The 19,313-nt window shown below is 40.1% G+C and overlaps 1 protein-coding gene and 1 long non-coding RNA gene across 7 annotated transcripts in view; one reads left to right on the top strand and one right to left on the bottom strand.

Moving 5' to 3' along the window:
- Window positions 1-4,342, bottom strand: part of SPRED1 (sprouty related EVH1 domain containing 1) — a 77,411-nt gene extending 73,069 nt beyond the window's left edge. Inside the window, exon 1 of the mRNA XM_007427256.4 lies at window positions 3,643-4,342. Within this exon, the coding sequence (XP_007427318.1) occupies window positions 3,643-3,674 (32 nt within the window). The 5' untranslated portion in view covers window positions 3,675-4,342. The remainder of the gene's footprint in view (window positions 1-3,642) is intronic.
- LOC148214932 (uncharacterized) lies at window positions 4,340-18,245 on the top strand. Of its 6 annotated transcripts, none has more exons than XR_015796994.1 (6): window positions 4,340-7,006; window positions 7,107-7,228; window positions 11,830-13,800; window positions 14,128-14,230; window positions 16,229-16,452; window positions 16,878-18,245. It is a non-coding gene; the product is annotated as an uncharacterized LOC148214932 (long non-coding RNA). The 6 variants fall into 6 exon arrangements; XR_015796992.1 differs by having other exon boundaries at window positions 11,830-14,230; window positions 16,878-16,992; window positions 17,086-18,245; XR_015796993.1 differs by having other exon boundaries at window positions 4,508-7,006; window positions 11,830-14,230; window positions 16,878-17,233; window positions 17,904-18,245.
- The last annotated feature ends 1,068 nt before the right edge of the window (window positions 18,246-19,313 follow it).

The following is a 19,313-nucleotide window of genomic DNA, read 5'->3' as shown; positions in this document are numbered from 1 at the left end:
GCTTCACACAAAAAACATTTCAATGCCAATTTAATTTCATTATCAATGAAATTTCTGCAATATCAAAATTTTAGTTCTTCTGTAAATGTACAATCAACACTTCTTTAAAGTCATGTTATAATAATAGCTGGAACATAAAATCTAGAAGCATATATGTTAGGCCATCAACACAGGGGTGCATCTGGCAAAGCTACATTAGTTCCGACCTAGAAGAGCAACTCAAATAGCTGTCCTCACTGTAAGACATTGAGTTCTTTCATTTACCCTCAGACCTTTGCGTGATTCTGAGCCAAATCCTCCCCCAGTAACTACATTAACAAAGCATTTCTGACCCTTAATAATAAAGTCAGACTTTCTGACACATTGCAAGGTCAAAGAGCAAAGTTGATTGAAATGAGAGCAGGATCTGCCCTTTTACTAGTTGTCAACTATATATGATGACAGCACACAAGGCCTGCAACCGGGCTTATCTTGGGAAGAATCCAGAGAGGACAAAACAATAATTTTCAGGAGTTTCACTGAACAAAAAGGGGGAAAAGAGCTACAGTTTTACCCTCTCATTCATAATCTAAGAATATTATACTTTGGTAGTAAAACTGTTTTCAGAAATAACGTCTGAATTAGAATTGTACTTTGGCACAGATTGAATTAAAAACTGAGAAGAAACCAATTAAGGTGACACTTCTGTACTAAGATGGATCTATAGTTCGAAATAGCTTTTTCTAAAATGGCCATCACATTTATTCAAAATAAATAGTATCACTTTAATGTCATAAACAAAAGTATTCAGTTGATCTGCAGCTTATGCAAAAGCATTAACTTCTAGTTAATATAATGGCCATACAGTAATATGAAAACTGCCAGTACTATGACCCTTTAAAGCAAGCAGTATTTTTAAAAAATCACAGCTATGATCTGGATATTTAAACACAAACAAACAATGCAAGCTTGAATTAGCAAGTATTCGCCAATTCTGTTCTTTCACATAATGCATAGCATTATTCAACCATAAAATGCTTTCTCTGGCTGAGTTAAATGCTCTGGCAGTTCTCTGTTGTCCTAAAGTAATTTAAAAAAAAAAACCAAAAACTGCGTAACTGCAAATAAACAGCCAGAACAAAATAAAAATATGCTAACTGGAAAATACTGTTGGCTTTTCATGGCAAACTCTTTGGATGAGTTTTGTATACACACATAAACAATTATATTATATTATATTATATTATATTATATTATATTAATTATATCTTAATTCTGCTAAACTGCCTACTAGAGTGTTTAATATTGGCTGACAATGGATCTATATTTTAATAACAAATTGTGGACAATATACCCAATATATGCAATTCAGTAGAATATAAGAAGCTTTGGAACCCAAAACTTATATGAATTAATCTTAACTACAATAATTGGTTGCCACATTTCAGGAAAAAAAGCAGTGGATGGAAGTAACAGCAACAACCTACAGCACTTTTAACTATAATATATTCCTAAGAATCAGCAGAATAACAGCTCAGGATATGACTACCAACAGACTAATGACACATTAAGGGAAAGAATCCAACAAATCCAACAAAAAAACAGGATCTTCTAGCATTTTCTTCTGTTATGGTAGGTACATCTGTATGTTGTAAGAACACAAGCAGAATGAACATGCCACTGAAGAAAATCATTTCGACAAGAACGTATTTTATATTATAATCAATGTTTTTCTATCCCAGAATTTGAAGTGCTGGCCAACAACATTTACACTTATAACATTCCAGCTTACTGAAAATGCTTCACTGACAATCGAGAGAGCCATAAACACAACTGTCTGTTAAATTCATTAAAGTTTCACTGTCAGATGTATTAACACTTCTGAAATTAAAAGAATAGTCTGTATATAATGCATCGGCCGAGAGCTGCAGAACTGCAGTCGAGCATCTTAATGCTTAATTAACAACACTTCAAGCTACTTTCATATAATCATTTGTTGCTAGTTTACAACTACTGTTAGATGTGCCATATCTTGAAAGTACATACTGGAATATTCTACACTTAAAAACAAAGAGCAGCAATTCCCAATGGAATTACTGTTTCCCTCAAATTCCCTTAATTTTTTTTCCCCAAAGCATACTACTCTGTATGCACTGGCCAGCAAAGTAATGCTGATGTACATACTAAGATGTATATCTTTATTTCTTTAAAAAAAAATTAGGTTTAATCTGGAAATTGCTCCATGTAGACAGTGCACTGCACTGTGAATGGCCAGCCAGGTATTTTATGAATGGAGTGGATCACGTGCTCACAGCGCTTCTCGAGCTGATATTTCCCACATAACAGTGTCAACAACCAGAGAAGCAGCATTTTTCAACACAAGAAACCAGAAAATCCTAACTCTTGTACTGATTAATCTTCTTTTTCTACTGTCCTACAAAAAAGTCCACTCCCTGTCAAGCAGAATCAGCCAAATGACAAACGTGGCGTAGGTTTAATTATTTTTTTTATGAATGAAGACTGTGGTATGCAAATTAGAACAATTCACAAAAAAGAAAATATGGCGGCCGCTGCTTCCCTCTCAGTTCTAGAGGCATTGCAACATTTCACCTTATCAACTAGCTGGGTACAATGTTTTGTACTTTGCCTATTACAATCTAGGTTTATCCCCTGTTGTTTTAGTTTAAGAATAAAGCACGTAATTAACAAAAGAAGGCGGCTCTGAGTGACCAATCTTAAAGCATTATTGTTTTATTTGGATGAACATCTGCAAGTGACAAGTGTCCCTTCCCCACCCAAACCCAAGAATTGTATTTAACATTTAACTACCACAGACACTGGGAGAAAAAATTACCATCTACCAGAAGAATGTTTTTGGTCATAATTATTGTGAACTATGTCCAATAAATGAATTGACTAATTTGCTATTCATTCCTCAAAATAAGGGTAACCATTGAAAAGGTAGGTATCATAGGTAATGGCAACATTTTCATTATCTAGAAGAATTGGGAAAGTTCAAGACCACTGACAAGACTAGTATGCTTTCGAATTCCATATATGTATATAGGATGTGGCACTTTGCTCTCAACAAATGTTTTGAAAATTGTAATTCTGTAAATATATTAATGCCCTCAAACTAAAACCACTCATCTGAGAATAAACTCAAAGGGGCTTACTTCCGATTAGAAATTGATTATTGTACTGTAAATATATTAAACATCCTCTTTATTCCAGTCTCTAGTTAATGGAGAAGTCTTAACAGCTCATTACAAAATTAAGCTTTAGGGGAAGGTTTAACAGAGTATTTACACTGAGTGACTCATCCAATTAAAATTCAGGACCAGTTTCCTACAGGATGAAGCTCCCACACTTTACTTGGAATATAAAACATGCACATTAAAGAAGATTAATCAAGAGGCGGAGTATAGGCCATTGCTAATCCGGGGTAAGCATGAACATTCCCCCCCCCCCCCCGGCCATATCCCAGATTGCCGTGACTTTCCAAAAGCAGCGAATTTCCTAAGAGACATTTCCTATAGGTAAATAGACATAGGCAGACCGACATTTCGGCTAGAGAAAAACTCCAGGAAGACAATAGGGGCCACCAGGAAAAGGAATCGTCCTCTTAACTAACCCACCCAGTAGAGACGAAAGCTAACTTACTCATGGTTAGAATTCGCCGTCTCTTCGCTCATTTTTTCCTCACCGAGATCCGACGCCGGGATGGAGCAGCACTGACGCGGCCAGGGCGCAGCAGGAGCTCACCAGAAACCCCACCATTGTTAAACCCCAGATCTAGCCCCCCCTTCGCACCCTTCGGCCTTGAGTGGGGTGGGATGGGGTGGGGTGGGGGGTAAAACAGCAGCCTTCCAAGCCACCTCCGGAGACTCGGACTGGCTCCTAGGACGGGGGGAGCCGTCAGCGGCACCGATCGCAGCTTCTGCTTTTTTCGCTTGGAAAAGGGTGGACGCCGCTGGTCCCGGCGGCGGTGACGAGCGGAGCCTCTCAGCTGCAGCGCAGCTCCCGAGCAGCGTCCTTGTGTGGCTGCAGCTGCACCCGGACAGGCGCCCACATTGCCCGCTACTGCAGCAGGTCCTTCATCCACGCGCTGGCCGCCGCCGCCGCTCCCTCTCCCCCTCTGCCGCCAGAAAGGAAAGCAGAGCGACAGAAATTCCTCCAGACTCGAGCAGGACCGGCGGCCCCAAATCGCAGAGCGCGCGAAAAAAAAAAAAAAAAAGGAAAGGAGCTCTAGGAGCAAGCAGACGCCACACTGGGAGAGGAACTAATTCAGCCCCAGGCGAGCGAGAGGAAGAGGGAGGAGGGAAGGTGAAAAGGAGAAAGGGGGGGGGATTTTAAAGCAGCCCGGAGATGAGGGAGGGCGGATGCGTCACCAGCTGCTGGTGGCTGAGGAGGAAGAAGCCAAGCGGACGAGCGAGGAGGACTCTCCCCTCTCCAGAGCAGAAGACGAGCAAGTTTAGCAGCGGCGCCCCAATCCCCAGAAGGAACCGCGGCGCTTTCCCCAGCGCCTGGCTGGCCCCCTCCTTCGGGAAAACTGGGCGGAAGCGTTGACTTCAAGCTCCTTCCGCCGTCAAGGCTGGGAGGCGAGGGAGGAAAGGCGACCTCAGCTGTCGCCGAAGGACCGGCAGGAACGCGCTGTCCGGGGAACGGCGCGAGCGCTGGGCTGCAGACTCCGGGGGGGGGGGGTCGGCGGGGCTCCCTCGCTCCCAGAAAGTGCCACGAAGGAGCACGCGGGCACGGCCTCTAGCTGATCCGCTGTACTTCGCAGCGGGAGCCGTCGAGGCTGATCAGCTCCTTTCCACTCCCCGACGCACATGCACACACGCCTTTCGAGGGATAACGATCTCTGCCCCCTCCCAACCGGCAGACCACACTACTGTATCTCGGGCACGTTTAGCTCGCGCAGCGGAGTGGCCTTGAGTAAAGCCGCTGCTTTAGCGCAAAGGGCGGGAGCCGGCGCGTCCCCTTTCGCACACTTGCTGGAGGCTTTGTAGGCCCGCTCGGATCGGGCCCCGAGCCGACTTCCAAAGGAGGAGCTTAAGAGGAGACGCGAGAGCAAGTCCGCTCCAGCGATCAGCCTCGGATTGTCAGTTTGCGAAGGCTCTCCAGCGGAGCCTCTTGAGTCGCCCGCCGACACTCTGCAACCATTCTCTCTGTCGGGGCTGCTTTCCGGATACAAAAATGAGAGCGAAAGGACAATCCAAGTACTGTAGTTCTCTAAACCCCGCTCCTTTCCAGGCCGTCCGATTGATACCCGCCGCCCAGCCTCTGGTGCAAACTAGTTTCCTGAAAGTAGTTCGCCCTTCCCCGGTATTTTTTTGCCGAAGTGTTGCACGGTGGAAGCGGAGGGATATATGGGGTTACACACAATTCCACACGGACCCGCTCTTCTCCGAACGGGAGGGGGGGATCCTGAGAGTTTGCTGCTTCGGAGCGGCTGAGTATTCCGTGTATCCGGGGGGAAACGGGGAGTCGGGAATACTGGAGCAGAGTTCTGCAAAAAAGAGGCATATTCTTCTGAAGTTGGCCCTTTTGAGTCCTTCCCTTTTCTCCAAAGGTTGGGAAGCTTTTCTTACCCTTGGGGCGTGAGCGACTCATCCTCTTCTGCTACGCAAGCTACTATTCTAGAAATCTGTCTTGCGTGAAAACCGGGGCGGCCGGCTTGGTTCACATAATACAGCCATTCGGAGAAAAGTTGCTTTGCTGCTGAAGAGGAATGGTGCAGTGTGGACCGGACGGGACGATTAAGTAATCCAACAGTGTCCCTGATCTGGGATAAGAATAGGACGCGCTGAATCGTTACGCAATGTTTCCCCACGCTGGTGGAGGTTCCCATCCTTGGCATGCATTCCTCTCTTGCATTCCGATTTTCGTTCAAGTAAATCAGCATTTTTCTGTTCTCTCCCCACGTGGGGTTGGTAGGTGTTTCTCAAGTCTACAGGAAATTAGAATTGAGGAGGCTGCTAAATTTTGGCCTGCATTTCTAAGGCGTGAGTGAAAGAATAGTAAAGTCTTTGCAGCATTCCTAATTTGGTCTTCATGTGTATTCAAATACCCAGCCTCTGGGTATGCCGGCTATAAATTCCAGAGACTGTTTAGACCAGTGTTTCTCAACCTTAGCAACTTTAAGATGTGTGGACTTTAACTCCCAGCATTTCCCAGCCTGGGGAATTCTGGGAGTTGAATTCCACATATCTTAAAGTTGCTGAGGTTGAGAAGCACTGGTGTAGACCAACAGATTTAGGAAACTTTCCTCAAGTGGCCCTAACCATGGAAGAGTCATGCCCCGGCAACACCTATTTTCCTACCATGTTCTCATGATGTGCCTTAATCTTGGCACCAGCCTGTGAGTGAAACTTGACTAATGCAAGTCACTTGGCTGTTTGTCATGTGAAAACGGTGTTTCCTTCTCCAGCTGACAGCATCTGGAACACCATAGTATATAATCTCTTATGTTTCACTGCTGTATGTTGGAGGCGAAGTCCAGGTGACCAAAAGTAGGTGAGATCAGAGAAATTTTTATTAGCTGTGTCAGTTTTGGTGGGAGAAAAGGTAGGAAATGAAAGACTGAGATTTTAAAAGTACTGGATAAAGACGGGCTACAGAGAAAAAGAAATCCATAAAAATTCTTCCTCATGGCAGAGGTAGTTGGGCAGGGGCTCAGAATATTGGTGACTGTTCCATTCTAGGCCCCTTGCAGCCATATGACCCCGCTTTAGAAAGCATGCCAAAGGCCTTGCTTGGCATACTTTTCCTAACTTACTAAAACTTTAACTCTGAATATGACAGATTGGGATGTAGGAAGAAAGGCACAAGAAGAAGTTTAGAGATGATGGACAGAGTCTTGCAATGAATCCATTACCCTTCCTGTGATGGAAAATTCCATGATTTTTTTCCCCTCCAGCAGGCGACATGTTGAAATGGGAGCATAGCAGAAGCAAAAGAAACAAGCATGCAAGCAGCATGTATGAAGAACTTGGGAACTTCCCCAAAGAAATATTCTCACAAGGTGTGGAACGGTGGTAGGAGAGATTATATAGGATTTAGTTCATACAAGGAAGAATAAGAAGACTGTTTTGTAATATTTGTTTCATTTGTAAATTGTCCAGATAGAAGAGGATAGTATCAAATAGGGGGACGCGGTGGCGCAGCGGCTTAATGATGCTGAAAGTTGCTGGCCAGAAATGGTCGACGCTTCAATGGTTCGAGTCCAGCCTTCGCGCTAAACAGGGTGAGCTCCTGTTTCCTCCCCAGTTCCTGTCAACCCAACAGGTCGAAAACTCATGTGAGTAGATAAATGGGGACTCTCACTCCGGTGGGAGGAAAAATGCTGGCGGTGCCTTGCAAAAAGGAGTTGAGAACAGTTGCCGGTAAGTGTGAAACCACGCTCGCCCGAAAAGGGCGCGAAGCAACGGAAACCCCCCCGCCTCCTGCGCTCGCCAGCTGGGCTCTGCTCTAGGAAGGAGGCTCTGGCAAACCACTTCCGAAAAACAATTGCCTTGAAAACTGCAAGGACTCGTCCAAGCAGTCACTGCAGGGTCAGTAATGACTGAGCGCAGACAAAAAAAAAAAAAGTATCAAATATGCATATTTATAACAATTTTGCTTTTTCTTATGATTCAGATAGTTTAAAGAACGGTTGACAAACACGTTTCAGTTTGTCTTCTCAGCAGGGTTGTGGTTTGACAAGTTGATCTTTAACTGTTGAAGAAAGGAACCGACTCCTTCATATTAATGGCCTACCCAGGTATTGGCTGTCTTCCTGAGAGCATCCGTTTCTTCCCACTCTCCAACCAAATTCAGTAAAGGATCGCATAAGGTCCAGGCCATAAGGCTCTTCATGAAACTCTAAAATGGAGCAAAAAGCTCTACAGGATCAGGCAACACTTTGTGTCATACGGTGGCCAATCAGATGCATCTGTGAAATTCACAAGTACAATATAAGAACCACAGCTCTCTTCCTTCAGTTGATATTTTAGGTGTTTTCCATTTGATTCTGGGCTAGACTCCTTTTAAAGCCATCTAAAAGTAGTAGCTCTTGACAACCCTACCCTGCATCAGTGTTTGTAGTCTTTTTTTTTATCTGTTCAGTATGTGCAATTCTTGGAGACTGCCTAGACAAGTCTCTGCAGTTTTCTTGGCAAGGTTTTTCAGAAGTGGTTTGCCATTGCCTCCTTCCTAGGGCTGAGAGAGGGGCTGGCCCAAGATCATCCAGCAAGCTTCATGCCTAAGGTAAGACTAGAACTCACGGTCTCCCAATTTCTAGCCTGGTGCCTTAACCACTACAGCAAACTGGATCAGTCTTCTTTTAAAGACAATTGGTTTTCCCTCAGGCAGCTGATGGCAGATGGACTTTTCAGGGCAGAGGGAGCTTCTCTTACCAATGGTTGTCATGACTTTAGCAAAGTAGACCCTTTCCTGAAGGCATGTACCTGTTCCTTCAGAGCAGATATAAAAGCAAAGCAAGTAGCACGGTCCATCCTAGGAGGACGGCATGAGACATCATGCAAGCGCTAATCCTGTAGATTCAGTCTTTAGGGAGAGATCAAGGTAAACGTAACAATGTTGATAACAAAATTAATTCCATTGGTTTATTAGTACTACAAGCATCTCCTTGTTTGAAGAGAGGTGTACAAATGGGAAAAAAATAACATTAGATAAATGAATTGTTCTGAATATACAGTTTCCATCCAGAAATAAAATATCGCCACATCCAAACACTTCTTTATTAAACCATTTTTAGTAGGATTGACTCTTTGTTTTTAGTTATTTTGTTATGGATGGTTTTATTCATTTTTTTGTATTATGATATGGCCATATGGCTAATCAATAAAGTGTTATTGTATTGTAGCAGGATTGATAGTTTTGACAGCATACTCTTTTGAAAATGATCAGTATTGACTATAGCCCCATACCTTCCAAACTCTTGGTGACCTTGATGCAATGTAATTAGGCTAACTCTATGCAGACTTGAATCCTTAATATTACTTTATCTCCTATAGTTAAAATCCTTTGGCTCTTACCACTGACTGGCCAGTACCCGTATTCTGGTAATACAGATTTAGTTGTATTTAGCTGCTTGGGTTACTAGTTCAACGATATCTTATCTTGTTAAATTTCTAAACAGGATTCAATGTACAAATGTTGCATGGAGAAAATAAGATTACTGTTAGAGAATTAGATGCTTAAACCAGCCTCTTTCATACTCAACTGTAACTCCCAGAATTCCAAGCCAGTATGGCATTTGGTTTTCCTGGCTGGGAATCCTCAGATCTGCAGTCCCAACACTTCTAGAAGGTGCCAGGTTTCCCCAAGCAGAACTTTCAGGCAAAGGCTGGTATTTAGGATCTTGTGCTAATTTGGTTTGGCATCAAAATTCTACTTGGTACTTCTGCAAGAGAAACACTGAACAGTTAAAGTCTTTGTACTCTTAAACAGAAATCCAGGCGATTGCACCCCAACCTGGTCCCTTCCACCCACCAGAAAACAGAGCAGCTACAGGCAACTTGCTTGTTCAGAGCACCAAGTGATTATGGCAAAGGAGAGTTTTATTTTGCTCATTATGGATGAGAATTTTTGTCCTAGTCCTTAATGTCATCAATTGTAACTTCAGGAAAAAGTTCTTTATTTTCTATTCTTCCCAAAGGAACCCAATGAAATTTCATGTTATGCTTAGAGAAATGTCTATGTCTATGACTGAGTTCTTAAATCATTGGTAAACCATGGCTTATTGAATAAACCAAATTTGGCTATGTTCACAAAACATACTAAACCAATGCTTGGTTTATAAGCAAATATAATAGTTTGGTTCACACAACAGATTAAGCCAAACTCAAACAAACCACATTATACTTCAGTGTGATGCATGAACCCAATCTCTATTTAATGAAAAAACTACCTTTTCTGAAGTGGCCCTATACTTAGGAAATGCCTAGCCATCTGGAGTTCATTAGGCCCCATTATTTCCAGGTTGTAAGAAAGCTCTAAAGGCCCATTCATTTACCTAAACTTTCCCCTGAATGGATTTGCACAAGACACTTAACTGGATTATTGAATTAACCCATTTTCCAGTTTCACAGTACACTGAACCACAAATAGCCAACTAGGCTGGGTTTGTTCATCGCACACAAAGACATTCAAGTACAAAAAATCTAACCAAGGTTAAAATGAACAAAGCTTTCCATGTTGTATGTATGCAGCTGTTAGGTCTTTAACTAACACGATCAAGTTGTGTGAATTAGCAAATTGCTCTGCCTGAGATTACAGTTGTTATTGGAACTTTAATACTTTGGGTGGCATTTTACTAATGTAGATTGTCTGCTTTTAAGGTTGGGTTTACTCATATTTTGCTCCATTTTTTATAGGTACAGTAAATTGCCTTATAATGGATTTTGCCCCTTAAAGGTGGTCGAGAAATATTTTCAGTTAAAAAGAGTTAAATACCTACTTTAAGCAAGAGCACTCAACCCATTAACTTTGCATAGAAATAAACAGCATCTCTTACTACTCAAGTCATCCGTAGCTACAATTTTCCAGTGTATTAGTTCTTTGTCTTCCTAGTATCTGGACTGCAACTGTCACTGAGTCACACAGCTTGCTTTAGGCCCATTGCCAATGTGAAGCCAGCAACAATGTCTGGACCAATTAAAACCAAATAAAATCAGGTAGTCTTTAGGTTTACCACCTGCTTGGGCCTGACCATGTTATAGAAATGTTTAACAATGTCAAATTAAAAAACAACAACAACAGAAGAATCACGGTCTGTTTAGAGCTGTCACAAGCTAATAGGTCCCAGAGGCAAGTGTTGCACTGAGCTGAAAATAATCATTGTATGTGGTGATAATGCTATGACGCAAATTCTGAGTGATGAATCTCTTAGTTAATGTTTTAAGTGGCCTTCCACATTTGTTTATTGTAAATAAAATAAATGTTTGGAATCTTTTACTTTTAATCTTTTATTCAGAAAATATCTCTGAGAATAACGGGTTCTGAATCAATGAAAAACATTCTCTTTTTTTATGATTAGACAGGATAGATTATAGAAAGAAGAGAGACATGTTGCTTTAGAAAAAGGGTAAATTTATACAGTGGTACCTCTAGTTACGAACTTAATCCGTTCCATGACTCTGGTTGCAACTCGAGTTGGTTGCAAGTCAAGGTAAAGTTTCCCATAAGGTTCAATGTAAATACGGTTAATCCGTTCCGCCCTCCGAATTTGGTTGCACCACGAGGCAAATTTCCCCATAAGGTTCAATGTAAATACGGCTAATCCGCCCTCCGAATTTGGTCGCACCCCGAGGTAAATTTCCCCCATAAGGTTCAATGTAAATACAGCTGAACAGTTCTGAAACATATGCATTTTATTTTTAAACCACAAAAACCTTCCAAACACCACAAAACACACCACAAGCCTCACCGAACGTCTCCTTACTACCGCGATCTCGCCCACAGGAAGCCGCGACCGCGTGGCAGCAGGGAAAATGGCCGCGGATCCGGTTCGTAAGTAGAAGCGGAGTTCGCATGTTGAGGTAAATTTTTGGGGCCGGAGCTGGTCGTATCTTGAAAAATTTGTAAGGAGGGGTGTTCGTAACTAGAGGTACCACTGTAATTGTACTTATAACTGCTGTAAAGAAGATCGGAAGCTACTTCTTTATCTTTTTTCTTTCTTTTCTATTTTTCTTTTCTTTTTTCCCCCCCTTTCTTGCACTTTTAGCTTTGTTTTTGATTTCTTTTGTTTTTCTTTCTATTTCTTATTAGTTTGTATTAGTTTTTATCTTCTTCATTTAAAACTTTTAATAAAATTATTTAAAAATGCATTTTTTTGTATTTCAGAAAAATCTCTGAACAATTTGGCTGGAAGAGGCAGCTGTGTACCCTAGAGTTTACTGTACCAGAAACAAATGCCAGTGATGTGTGCATTGTTGCTGTTTATTGTTTCCATATGATTCCTGACAATAAAGAAATTTGTATCATCTTTGTTATTCATCCTCCTCTAATCCTAGCAGGAAGTAATTTGTTCCCATTTTTAACTTGATAAACTGAGTCCAAAAGAGAACAATTTGCCAACACAACTATGGTTGAAAATTAGCACAGTTGTTTTAAAAAAACTTGTCTTTTAAGCAAATTTTTACTTGGTTTTCATTGGCTTTTAATCAGTTGGTTGTAATTTGGATGTAAACCCTTACGTTCATGAAGAGAATTTCCAGCTACCAGAAGACTGTTGTAAGAGAAAAGTGACAACAAATCCAGAAAAGTTGTTTAATTTATGACAGATCCTTCTCCAGTCCTTTGTAGGACTGTCACTATATTAATTGATTCAGCTTTTATTTTCTATACAGTATGCCTCTCTTCTCTTTTCCACAGCAATCTCTTCACTACAGGGTTTCATAAAACCGGATAAACATTAACAGATTTTTCTCGATCTTTCAGCTTTTTAAACCTGGTTTTCTGGTAGTGTATTGTTTCTAAGGCTGCAGTTCTGTGCATCTTATCTTGGGAATAAATCTCACTGAACTGAATTGAATGTAAGGTTTGCACCCTTTATAACTGGGATTTCTGTCCTTTGGCTTATTGATGTATTATACAGAATTCACATCTTCATAGATAGATATATAGATAGATACCACTGTTCAGGTATAGGCTTTCTATAGATTTAAGAAAACTCCCTTTTCAGCAAAGCTGTTAATTTAATACTATAATGAAATAAGAAAGTGTATTTCTGAAATAGGAACACAGTGCTTTCTTATTTGATAAATATGATTGATTGATTGGTTATGTCTCATCAAGACAGTGTTGACTCTTAGCAACCACATAGATAGATTTTTTTCCATGACAATCTGTCCCCAACCTGGTCCTTCAAGTATTCCAACGGTGTACCTATCGCCACTGTAACTGACTCCATCCACTTGCTGCTCGTCCTCTTCTCTTTCCTTCCACCTTTCCCAGCATTAGGGCCTTTTCCAGAGATCTAGGTCTTTGCGTAGGGTGTTCAGAATAGGATAGTTTGGCCATTTGTGCCTTCAGTGAGAACTCTGGATTTATTTGTTTGATGATTCATTGGTTTGTTTTTTTGGCATTTCCCACTGCATCAAATAACTAGCAAGGGGATGAAGGAATGTTCACCCTAACAAGCATAGAAATAAATGGGGTTCTAAAATAAACTTCTTGTGTTGCCAAGATTTCTGCAGCCTAACCATGCTAGATGTTCAACTTGGTTTAAGAAAAGGCTGAGGAACCAAGACATGCTGAATAATTGAGAAAGCTGAAGAATACCAAAAACAAGTTAATATGTGCTTCAACAACTATAGAAAGCCCTTTGATTGTATTGACCATGTTAAATTGTCAATTGTCCTTAGGAAAATGGGAAATCCCAGAACACGCATCATCAGGCAGAGTTGGCATGCTCCAGGTCCCATCCATTAAAGAATGTCATCTGATGGGACTCAGAAAGCATGCCTTTCTCTGTTGCAGTGCCTGCCATGTGGAACAGCATCCCTCCCCCAGAGATTTGATTTAACCAGGGTTTGGGTCTTGGGCTAGAGTGAGTGGAAGGCCCTTTTAGAGTGTGCCACATTTTAGAGATTGGTGGTTTCCTCCCCCCACCCCCAGATGTCTATTGTTCTTTTGTCTGTATTTTTAAATTGTTTTAATATTGTGACCAGCCAGAGTCACAATGGTGCCGGGTGGCCTTACAAATTTAATAAATGAAATAAAATGAAATCTCATTGTCCTCTCACAAAATCTATACCCAGGACAAGAAGCCACAGTCCGGACAGAACATGGGAACAAACTAGCTCCAGATTGGTAAGGGAGTGAGATGAGGTTGTATACTCTCTTATTATTTATTGAACCTATATGCTGAATGTATATTGAGGGAAGACAGATTGGAAAAAGTTGAGTGTAGATTTAAAATTGGAGGAAGAAGCATCAATAACCTGCCCATCTGGGTGATACTACTCTGATAACTGAAATATAAATGATGTGCAAGCTCTAATAATGAAACCAAGGAGCACAGTGAAGAAAATTCTATGATTAAATATAAAAATGACCAACTAATGACAATGGGTACAGCAACCAGCCTTAGAACTGACGATGAAGACAATGAATTGGTGAATCGTTTTTGTCTTTTAGGATTGAATATCAACCATGAAGGAACCAGCAGTCAAGAAAAACACAAAGACTAGCACTTGGTAGGGCAGTAATGAAGGCCTTGGAAGACTCAGCTCCGTATACAGTACGTTCAAATTGATAATTCAAGAGATGTTCATTTTCTTTTTTATTTCTAATTTGATTCACTGGATTTATATCCCACTTTCCCTTCCAGAGTGGAAGACAATATATATAGCCACCTCTCCTCCAGTCTTGCAATGTTGAGTGTACTAAGAAATAGTAGTTGATCCAAAATCATCCTGTGAGCTTCTCTGGCTATGGATGGGCTTGAACTGGGTCTTCCTTATCCTAGTCACTTATGCAAATATGCTCTTCATATACACTCACTGAGCTGGAGGTGATTTTACTATCTGGAATGACTTGTTATAATCAGGTGCAGCCAAAAGAATTAGAACACTTTTTCTGCCTTCCTTGTACCTGTAGAATAAAGCTTCTGTGTTTGATCATAAGGAGAGACTGCTTCATGAGCCCAAATGTGAAATGCATGGAAGATTTGTGGTCAGAAATGTTTTAAAGCCCTTGCCTTTAGTAAATAGGTTGTGTCAACACCAGTGAATGTACGGAAGGTGAAGGCCCTTCTTTACAAAAATGATTAAAGAAATGCAGGCTTAGTTTCGATGGGTTAGTGTTGCTTTTGAGAACATAATATGTAGACAGTAATTTGTAGACTTATTTAAACATTGGCTTCTGCCCACTAGGCTACTCATAAATGGTGGTATATTTTCATCCCCAGTTCACATTATTTAGTGAAAAGTAAATTCAGTATTTCCCAACAGACCTTCTTGCAATGCATCTTAGGAAAGATATTGCATTTCTCTGTTTCCCCATCGTCCTTCAGCTATATGTGAATGGAAAGCTTTGTATGAAACATAATAAACTTTAGTCTTATTTTCTTTTGGATGTGGAGCCTTGAGAACTTTCCTTGAAAGGCTGAGTATCAAATGTTAAACTAATCAATGTAACAGAAAAACAGAAGGTTATTAATAATGGTCACGTCTTATAGAACTTCACAATATGCAGTATACTGCTGGTTTGATGAAAGAGGGTATCTTAAATTACTGATAATAAGGAATGTTGTAGCAACTTGATTAATATTGTTTTGTAAATTACTAATTGTTTTGATTTGGTCTAAGGCATCAAAAATAAGCTGCAGCAATCAGCTCACCTAACTACTTCATGCTTAATTCAGAATTATGAAGTCCATTAAGTGAAAATGATCCATCTGAAAAGGCAAAATTCCAGCAAAGCTTCTAATATTTCTATGATGACTGATGGATTTGGAGCATTTTTCAGAGTTGGCTGCATAATGCTAAGAGCTTAGTATGTGCCAGCCTACCCACCTTACATGAACTTGCTAATTATCTGTTTTCTGATTACTTCTCCCAAAATGTTCTAAGTAGCTTTTGTATAATTAGTCTCCTCAAAAGTTAGAGAAAAGAGAAGGAAAAGGAATCAGACAAATCCAAGTTATTTTTATTTATTTTTGTCAAGCATTTTATTGATTCTAGGAGTGAATCAATTTATTTATAAGGTGTTTCATAATATCACAACCCTGGGAAATTGCAGTGAGTAATTGCACACACCTAAAAATAAGAGGAACAATACAATAAAAGTGGAAAAATAGTAGGTATAGCTGTAAAAATTGTGAATGCACTTAAACCAGTTCCATTAATTTCCTTAAGAGTTGATCTGGCTGGATTGTCATTGAAGTTCCTTTTCTGCATACACACTTTATTACCTCCAGGATTGTGAATTGCCCTTTGATTCTGCATATTTTTTGTAACTATGTGACAGAAATTTGTACTGAGTAATACATATCTCAGTATGAAGGTGTAAAGTCCTAGGTTTTTCCCATGGCATTTGCTAGTTTTATCTGTTAATTTTCTAATTAAATATTTTAAATATATATACTGTGTTTTCTCATTCAGTTTTTAAATAAATATTCTATTTTGAATCTTGTTTGTAAGTCTTTTTATTAATTGCTTGGAGTGCTTTTTGTTAGAACACTGGGTTAAAAATATTTTAAGTAAGTGGGTAAATATTTCCTGCATTGTTGTTTTAGGCTAAAGAGAGGGAAGCTTTGGCTACATATGCCTTTGGGGGAGCTATGGGCCCCCCGGAATCCACTTTTAAACTTGGTAGTTGCCATTTGCCGTCGAATGTCAATATCACTCAAAAATAGCCACTTTCGTCTGCTCAGTTTGATGCTACCTGGTTCCTTCCTCACTTATCTTCAGTGCCCAAACCCAGGGTAAAAGACATGCCACAATTCACATGCTGGGAATTGTAAGTATTGATAGTATAAATAGCAGTATAAATGTATTTGTGAATATATTCTATGATGGATAGGAATAAGCAGATCTGATGTAACTACTCATTTAAAAGGTAAAGATTTCCTTAAGTTGAGCTCAACTCCAGGTGATTACATGGACAAATCTCTGTAGCTTTTTTGGCAACAGTACAGAAGTAGCTTGTCATTTTCTTCATCCTGGATTTTTTTTTTTTTTTTTTGGCTTTTCAGATTAGCTTAAAGTAGTGTTGTCCAAACTTGGCCACTTTAAGATGAGTGGACTTCATGGCTGGCTGGGGAATTCTGGGAGTTGAAGTCCACTCATCTTAAAGTGGCCAAGTTTGGACAACACTGGCTTAAAGGTTCTGAGATTCTCTGGTGGTCTCCCATCCAAATACTAACTAGGTATGACTCCATTTAGCTTTGTCAGGTTCTGCCAAAGTCACTAAATGCTGCCGTGGGACAGCACTCAGAAAGCTGAGGACAATAGGCCATGTGTCAGCTCTTCAAGGTAGTCCAGACAAGAAATCAAAACCGTGAGTACTAACACAACCTTTATCGTACAAGGTTGAATACAGAATCTTGCAAGTCTGAAAGCACTTTTCTCTTCCCTTCCCTTTACTTTCCAGAGAACTAGGGAGGGTCCCTTCTGAGATGCTTTCTCTATGGAAGTCACTCCCTGGAAGTCTGCAACTTTCTGGAACCATGTTATCAGGGTGCAGAATGCTGAAGCATGGTAGCAAATCGAGGGTGCTTCCTTGGGCCTTCTCTTGGAGGGTAGGAGTCCAAAACATGGTATCTGCTTGGGATCTAGATAAGGGCTATGAGGAATCTGTGCCAGGCTGTGTTTGTTCAGTTTGGGAGAAGAGAGGGGAGAGGGAGAGAGATGCTTTTAACTGGTGGCATTAAATCTCTATATCATCTATCAGATATAATTCAACGGCAATATTGACAGTTACATTTGTTAACAGCATTGTTTGGACAGCAGCATTTTCAGCTTCTGAGACACCTGAAATATTAGAACAACTTGTTAAATCCTTTAAAACTAAAAAACCTACTATTAGTTTGTATAGATACAGTATTTGTCACCAATAAATCAATTTGATATGAAAATGCTAAGAGATGAGTGGAATAAAGAGTTAGAGGTTCCTATTGCCTAGACAATAGGAGAGTGACACTTCTATAGCAAGAATGCTTAAACAATGACTTATACAACAAAAAATAATATTTAGAATTTATTGGACTCCATTATGTTTGTATAGAAAAGAATTGTCTAAGAGAGCATTTTGTAGGAGATATAATAAGGACAATGCTTCTTTAAAACACATATTTTAAAAATGTCCTATACTTACTACGTTTTGGGAGAAAGCAGTGGGCTATATAAATGTGACTGTGTGATAAAAGTAAAATTTTCAGAGGAGGATATTCTCTTGAATTACATACCTAGTACATGGAACTTGACAACTGGACAACGTAAATGGATTCTCTGTGCCCTTCCTATGGCTAAACAACTGATATTGCAGCATTGGAAAGATAAATGTATGGGCCCATTTTCTCAATGGATTGAAGACCTGATTGCCCTTGCCACTTATAAGCGGATTGCCTATAGATGTAGACTTTGTATGGCCAAGTATAATGAAATACAGGACTCATTTATACAAAATACAGTAGGTTAAAAAATATGATAATCATATAAATGTATTAGAAATATATAGTACTTGAATAATATTTGCATTAGATAAATATATATATAATTTTAATTGTTTGCAGTTATAATGACATATACTGTTTTTTCTTTGCTGTACTCTTTTTACTTTTTTGTAAAGCACTTTCTATGTTTTTTTTCTCTTTGACAATATATGTATTTCCATCATTATTATCGTTGTGTTTTGCTCTTTTTCTTTTTGTTATTAATTAAAAAGCATTAAAAAAATTTTTTTTAAATCTCTAGTATTTTAGCTTGTTGGATTTCCCCCTCCTTGGGTTGGATATGTTGTCTGACTATATTAACAACAGTTTGAGCTGATCAACTATGGGATGGGCTGAATTTAGGGTGTGATATAGGCACTTTATTAATAAGTCAATCACACACACACACCATGTAGGCATCTCTAAACAAAAGCAGGAAGCCAGTTGTGCCGCCCCCCCATCTCCTTTTAATAATAAGAGGAACAGGACTCTATCTGCAAGAAGTGAAATCCTTGAAAAGAAAGAAGGAAACTCTTATTTCCTTCAAGCTTCAGGAACCTTGAGTATTAGATGGGATTAACCATCTTCCCCTTCAGATTTATTTATTTATTTATAGAACTGATATGGCTGCCTATAGTGATCCTAGGCGGCTTACAACAACCAATAAAAGCAATTGAATAAAAATGAAACAACCATTCCCACCAGGTGCCAGACCAGACCAATCAAACTGTTGACCTCCTGACTCAACACCCAACCTAGCCCAATGTTTGGGAGAAGAGCCAGGTCATCATGGTCTTCCGGAAGGCTAAAAGGGTAGGGGGCCCTTGAATCTCAGGTAGGATGCTATTCCAAAGGGCTGGGGCAGCTACAGAGAAAATGACATCATTTAAGGGAAGGGTCCTGGCGTACTTCCACCCTATCTGACCTAGGGACAGGCAGATACCCTCTGAGAGAGGCAATAAACTGGACCTATGCCATGTAGGGCTTTAAAGGTGATAACCAACACTTTGAATCGAATCCAGGAACTGTGTAGTAGTGATGTTGTACATCTCTCAGAATAGTTGTCTAGGAAAGAACTTCTAGCAGCCATTTGACTTATTTACAGCTCAGAGTCAAAGTAGAGCTGCCCATGTTGATAGCAGTGAATTATAATCTCAGGTCTAACCTG

The sequence above is a fragment of the Python bivittatus genome, unplaced genomic scaffold (assembly GCF_059951505.1).
Source record: "Python bivittatus isolate LINGU-HERP-01145 unplaced genomic scaffold, Pbiv_v1 ctg000480_np1212, whole genome shotgun sequence".
NCBI classification, from domain to species: Eukaryota; Metazoa; Chordata; class Lepidosauria; order Squamata; family Pythonidae; genus Python; species Python bivittatus.
Note: the sequence above shows the minus strand (reverse complement) of the source record. Positions and strands in the feature narration are given on the sequence as shown.